Source organism: Corvus kubaryi, unplaced genomic scaffold (genome assembly GCF_017639235.1).
Source record: "Corvus kubaryi isolate FWS band 111438036 unplaced genomic scaffold, C.kubaryi_AGA036_p1.0 37384, whole genome shotgun sequence".
Classification (NCBI taxonomy): Eukaryota; Metazoa; Chordata; class Aves; order Passeriformes; family Corvidae; genus Corvus; species Corvus kubaryi.
In genome coordinates this window covers 4,766,180-4,771,999 of record NW_024581126.1, presented here as the reverse complement: position 1 = coordinate 4,771,999, position 5,820 = coordinate 4,766,180, and the positions used below count along the sequence as shown (strand labels likewise).

General features: G+C 42.9%; 1 protein-coding gene across 1 annotated transcript; it reads left to right on the top strand.

The window, feature by feature from the left end:
• Positions 1–668: 668 nt before the first annotated feature.
• Positions 669–4,874, top strand: FIBIN (fin bud initiation factor homolog). The gene has a single exon (XM_042035660.1). It carries the CDS (start codon positions 927–929, stop codon positions 1,545–1,547), a length of 621 nt encoding a protein of 206 aa, XP_041891594.1. The 5' UTR covers positions 669–926; the 3' UTR covers positions 1,548–4,874.
• The last annotated feature ends 946 nt before the right edge of the window (positions 4,875–5,820 follow it).

Below are 5,820 nucleotides of genomic sequence, written 5' to 3'. Positions count from 1 at the left end.
AGCAGGAGTTTTAACTCTGGATGACTGCAGGATTTGGCATAATCTTTGCTAGGAAGCTATTTTTTCCATGAAAGAGAAAAGGTGATGTGAAAGGAGTTGGTAACTTTATAGACCCTTTCTTTTTGTGATCTCACCTTGATTTAACAACTCAAAAATGGTAAAGACAGATTTCTAACAGTTACATGCATGGCTCAACCTGCCACCATTCTGCTACTAGATTCACCCAAAATACTGTTTCATGAAAAAGAAATGCTTCTTACAAAGTCAGCCCCACAGGATGCGCTGTAATGGGGTTTTCTTCAAACACATCTGACATTTTGTTTAAGAACAAATTTTTTGTTTCCTTTTCCCATCTTACCCTATCAAGGTTTATTGTTTTACACTTTGTACTTGATCCTGTATCTTTTTCCCTTCCTAGTTTTTGATCAATGACAAACTATGCGGCCTGAGCAACTCTGAGAAGTCCCTCTGTCCCAAGCCGTGTTTGAGCAGGCTGTTAGCAAAGCAGTAATTTACAACGGGAGGAAGAGCAGACCGGAGCAACGTCAGGTTTAGGGGGTTCTCTTTATTAAGAGCAGAAAGGTGTACTTGTATCCCTCCCTCCCTGCGGCTGACACCCCCGCGGGGGCGATGCGGGGGGCGGTGCTCGCTGGGGCCCTGTGGCCGGTGCCCGGGGCGGGGGGCGGCCGGGCCCGGTCCGGCCCTTCCCTGCCTGGCGCGGCGCGGGCGCCGCTTCCCCCTCGGCGGGGCTGCCCGGCTTTTAAGAGCGGCGCGGCGCGGCGCAGCCAGCCACAGACAGCCGCCAGCTCTCCGGCCGTGCTGAGGTATTCGGCCCGGGCGGCCCGCAGCGGAGCCGGGGAAGGCAGCGGCAGCACCGGGGAGATCCATGCGGCACGGGCGGCCCTAGGCTGCCCGTCGGCCGCAGTATGCCGGTCCCTCTGCGCCTGCTGTGGCTGTTCTGGCTCTGCAGCCTCTGCCGCGGGTACTTCGAGGGGCCGCTGTATCCCGAGATGTCCAACGGGAGCCTGCACCACTACTTCGTCCCCGATGGGGACTACGAGGAGAACGACGACCCCGAGCGGTGCCAGCTGCTGTTCCGGGTGAGCGAGCAGCGGCGGTGCGGTGCGGCGGCGGGCGGTGGGCTCAGCCTGCGAGAGGAGCTGACGGTGTTGGGGCGGCAGGTGGAGGACGCGGGCCGGGTACTGGAAGGCATCGGCAGGAGCATCTCCTACGACCTGGACGGGGAGGAGAGCTACGGTGCCTACCTGCGCCGCGAGTCCGCCCAGATCAGCGACGCCTACTCCAGCTCGGACCGCTCTCTGAGCGAGCTGGAGGGCAAATTCCGTCAGGGGCAGGAGCAGGGCGGCCGGGAGGAGTCCCGTCTGGGCGACAGCTTCCTGGGGCTGCTGCTGCACGCCCGCGCCCTTCTCCGCGAGACTCGCCACGTCTCCAGCGGGCTGCGCGACAAGTACGACCTCCTGGCCCTCACCGTCCGCAGCCACGGCGCCCGCCTCAGTCGCCTCAAGAATGACTATCTCCGCGCCTGAGACGGGACCCCGTGCCCGGCAGGAGCCCCTGGCCCAGCTGAACCTGGACCCCCCACCGGCTTCAAGAGAGACCCCCAGCCCTACCGCCAGTCCCCCGGAAGGCACAGCCCTGGCGTCTGCCTTGAAGGAGCACATCCTTGGACAAACCCAAGAATCATTAAGGTTGGAAAAGACCTCCGAGATCATGAAGTACAACCTTTGACTGAATACCACCACGCCCACTAAACCATATTGAGAAGTGCTACATTTACTCATTTTTTAACACTTCCAGGGATAGTAACTCAACCAAAATACATTATTCTTCATGGAAAAACCTTATTTATTTTACTTTCTAAACAAATAGCGCAATTCTATAAACCAGGAGGTTCGAGGTATGTTTAAGTTAATATCCCATATTCAAAAATCTACCCTCTGTTATTCATCTTTGGTTGCAAAGTGACGTAAGCTTTCTCTCTGAGTCCCTGTTGGGTTTGGTTTTTTTAATATCACCTGTTTTTCTGTGGCCCACCTGCCGTTAAGTGTAGTTGAAGTGAGGTGCTGGCCAGCTCCTTCCAGACTCCTGTGTAGCTAAAATTGCTTTTGTTGTTAGTCCTTCAGGGTGAAACCTCTGGCCCTCTATTAACTTTCTTTCTAATGATATGCATTATATGATCATTAAACGTTGTTCCACTACATAGAGCTGTGATTTTCATTTGCGTTTAGAAAGATGGTAACTATTCTGGCAGGATTTGTACTTCCAGGCTTGCTTATCTGTGACTTTAATCTATATTACCCTAAGAAGCAGCCAAAAAGGCTTATGTCAGATCCTGAGAATGCTGGTGGAGATTTTTATAGCAAAAAGAATGAGCCGTAGTGGTGATTAGAGTTTTGGATCCCAGATTTGAGAGCCAGGAGCATATTTCTAAAGCAAGACATGAAAGCATAGTGACTTTTTTTGTTGGTGACATTGTACTTTTGCTAGCTAAGTTTTTAATAAAACTACTTGTGGTTCTAGACAATAGCAAAAGTGCCTGGTGGGAAGGAGGGTGGGGTTTATTTGGGTTTTTAGACTCATTGCTATTTAACTGACAATTTGGGGTAATGCGGCTATTAGGTTACAGATACTGCAGGCAGAATAGGCGTTTGGATGAAAAAAGTTTACAGGTTGTTGTAGTAAATACTGAAAACAATGTTAAAGTACTTTTTTGTTATTAGTTCCCAAGATATTCTTAATTTTAAAACATTCTGTTGAAGTGTGTCTTTACAGAAAAAAATTGCAAATTTGTAGCCCCTGCCAAGTGAAATAACTTGCTTTTTAGTAAAAACAAAAATTTACAGACTCATGAGGTAAGCAAGTTTCATTAAAAGAAACAATACAGAAGGGCTTGCAGACTTTTTTGAGTTTGTAAGCCTTTTTAAACACTTAGCAACCTCATGGCATTGGAAGAGAAGCTGATGTACTTTTGAGGTCTGTTCTTGTCAACCCTGCTCCCATTTAGTTATATTTCAGTCTGCAAACCACCCAGTGGGTAAGTTATTATAAGTCTGTAAATTGTCATCTAATGAAACAAGACTGTGGTACTTTATAATCCACACTAATGTTTCATATGATAAATATGAAATCCTGACACTTTTTTATGTTTCAGTAAAATATAAACATTTTTATATTTGAAATATGACAGAACTCTGATTTTGCTTCAGTAGCATTGATTTTGGAAGGCTTTAAATGTTCCTTTCAAAAAGAAAATTAAGATATCTGAGTCTAGTCTATGTATAAGTTCACACATTTAATAAAAATGGTCAATCTTATGTGGATTTGTTGAAGCCAATACAAAAATCTTTTAGGACATTTAAATCTACTAGAATTTGATTTATATCATTTTGGCTAATCTAAGCAAATGTATATGTTAAATATATAATTTTTGAGTCGGAGCTGATACATTAAATGTTTTTTATAGAGCTGCCTGCAAGAACTGAATGCTTAGTGATATTCAGCAGTTTAAAGTTTTAAATTCAATTTTTTTCTTTAAAAATTATGAAAACTATATTGCAATACTCTTTGCAATCTTATTAATGTCCTGCTTTTGCTTTTTATCTGGTAAAACTTAATTGTTTGGAAGGTATGAAGATCCCCTGGATCTGGAGCTTCGTACAGCCTATTTCAAATAGTAAAGGCCCTTTTATCACTGAAAATTTGGTGATGATTTCTAAGCAGAGAGCTTTAAAAGGATGATTGTAACAGCAATCATCCTCATTATATTCTCCCGTTGTGTTAAAATATTGCATTGGTATTAGACTCCTTTTTTCTTTTTCAGAATGCAGAAGTTTGAGCTAAAATTGAGCTGACAGTGGGGGTTTTTTTGTAATTTTCTGACGATTTTCAAAACATGTATTATTTCTGAATTTATTAAAGCGTTGATGGTATTGAAGAGCAAAAGACAATTTTGTGGGAAAAATAAAATGCTGCAGCTGGAACAGTCATAGAGAGCTTACTTAATACTTAAGTTTTTCATCAAGAGGAACAGGTTGCCCAGAGAAGGTGTGGATGCTCCATCTTTGAAAGCGTTCAAGGCCAGGCTAAATGGAGCTTTGAGCAACCTGGTCTAGTGGAAGATGTCTCCACCTAAGGCAGGTGGATTGGAATGAGATGATCTTTAAGGTCCCTTCCCACTCAAAGCATTCTATGACTAGAGTCAAAGCAAGGCACTAAGGAACTCACCTCCACTTCTCTCCAGGTAGCTCACTTTGGAAAGCAGTGCTCTGATGTGGACATTCTCATATCCACAGATACACGCAGAACAGAAGGCACTCAGAATATGCCCAAAACCATTAAAAAAAGCTTGAGAAAGAAAAGTGTCCTTGCCTTGTGCCAAGTTAATGGCTAGGAATTCAGAGGGGAGTGTGCAAACTGGATTTCAAAATTGCAATTTCCAGTTTCACAGGCTGACTTACCCAGGACCATCCTCACAAAGAGAGGTCAAGTGAAGCTTTCAAAAACTTGGTGACCCTTTAAAAAACCCTATGTGTGCCAAGCTGGGCTGTATGAATTGTCTGAAGCTAAATTGTTGCTCATATAGGTTGTCATTTACTCAAATGCAGTTTGGCAAGACGTGAACCTCAGAAGCAAAAAATATACCTGGCTTAGTCACTAGAAACAACCTTGTGAGCTACAGAGCTCTGGTTATAGTCTTGTCTAGAAAATGTGTATTTTGTGGAGAAATTCTATCGGATGTGTCTATTACTGTTGGTGTGTCTGTTTCTTTAGATGGTTTTCATGCTGCTTTACCAGTTTCTTGCTCATGCTTCTTGAATACCAATTTTGTGATTATTAAAGAAGTTTTCAACTAACACTGAAGTGTTGTTGAGTGAAGTGCATTTCACAGCCACTATGTCTGAAGTAATCCTGTGGGTTCAAAGTCTGTCATTTTTCTGTCTTTTAAAATGTATTTTTACTTGCAGTTCATTGGGGAATTTGTTTTTTATTGCCTAAATTTTTTTGGTGAGCCATTAGCAAAAAATTGTTCAATTTGTGGATCTGTATTTCATTCCTATAATATGTGAAACTGGCAAAAAAACCTGACTGTGCTACATGCTTTTAAAAAAAGCTGTTATTAGAACATATGTGTATAAAGAGACTAAAGCTGCTTATTTTATTTTCTTCATTGAGTTGTCATCCTGCCTATAAGATCAATTTATAACTGGAAAAGGCAGAATTTAATGACTAATTCTGTAACAAGGAAAACATATGGTCTCCATAACCATTACATTTTTAATGATGTGACTTGGACGGAGTCATTCGTGTCTGTGTAGAGTCATTCCTCCTTGAAAACTACCTTACCTTGGGGAGGTATTGCTGGCAGTCTCCAACATGCCATTAACATTCTTTCATAAGAAAAGACAATGCCAAGAGTATCATATTTTCTCAGATGACAACCTTCCTTAGACTGTGTACACCCCTTTTAAGTGCTTAGAAACTGTACAGTAGTCATTGTTCATGTCTGAACTTTCTTTGGGGAGGAGGAAAGTCATTAGAGAAGGTCGTTTTAGGGATTCATCATCCAGTGAAGTGGATAATGTGAATATTGTGAAGTGCACGATGACCAAAAGAGCTATGTACTTGCATCATATTTTCCATACATTTTCCACTCCGCAGATTTTTCCCTGTGACAGGAGTTACCAATATAGAGTAGTTTTAGTGTTATAACAGAGATTTACTATTATTAATAGTAATCATTTGGTATTATATATTTGGTATATAGTGTAAATACTATTATTTACATTAATAATTTGGACA

Coding starts and splice junctions, on each gene's coding strand:
- FIBIN (XM_042035660.1), top strand. CDS start 927: ATGCCGGTCCCTCTGCGCCTGCTGTGGCTGTTCTGGCTCTGCAGCCTC.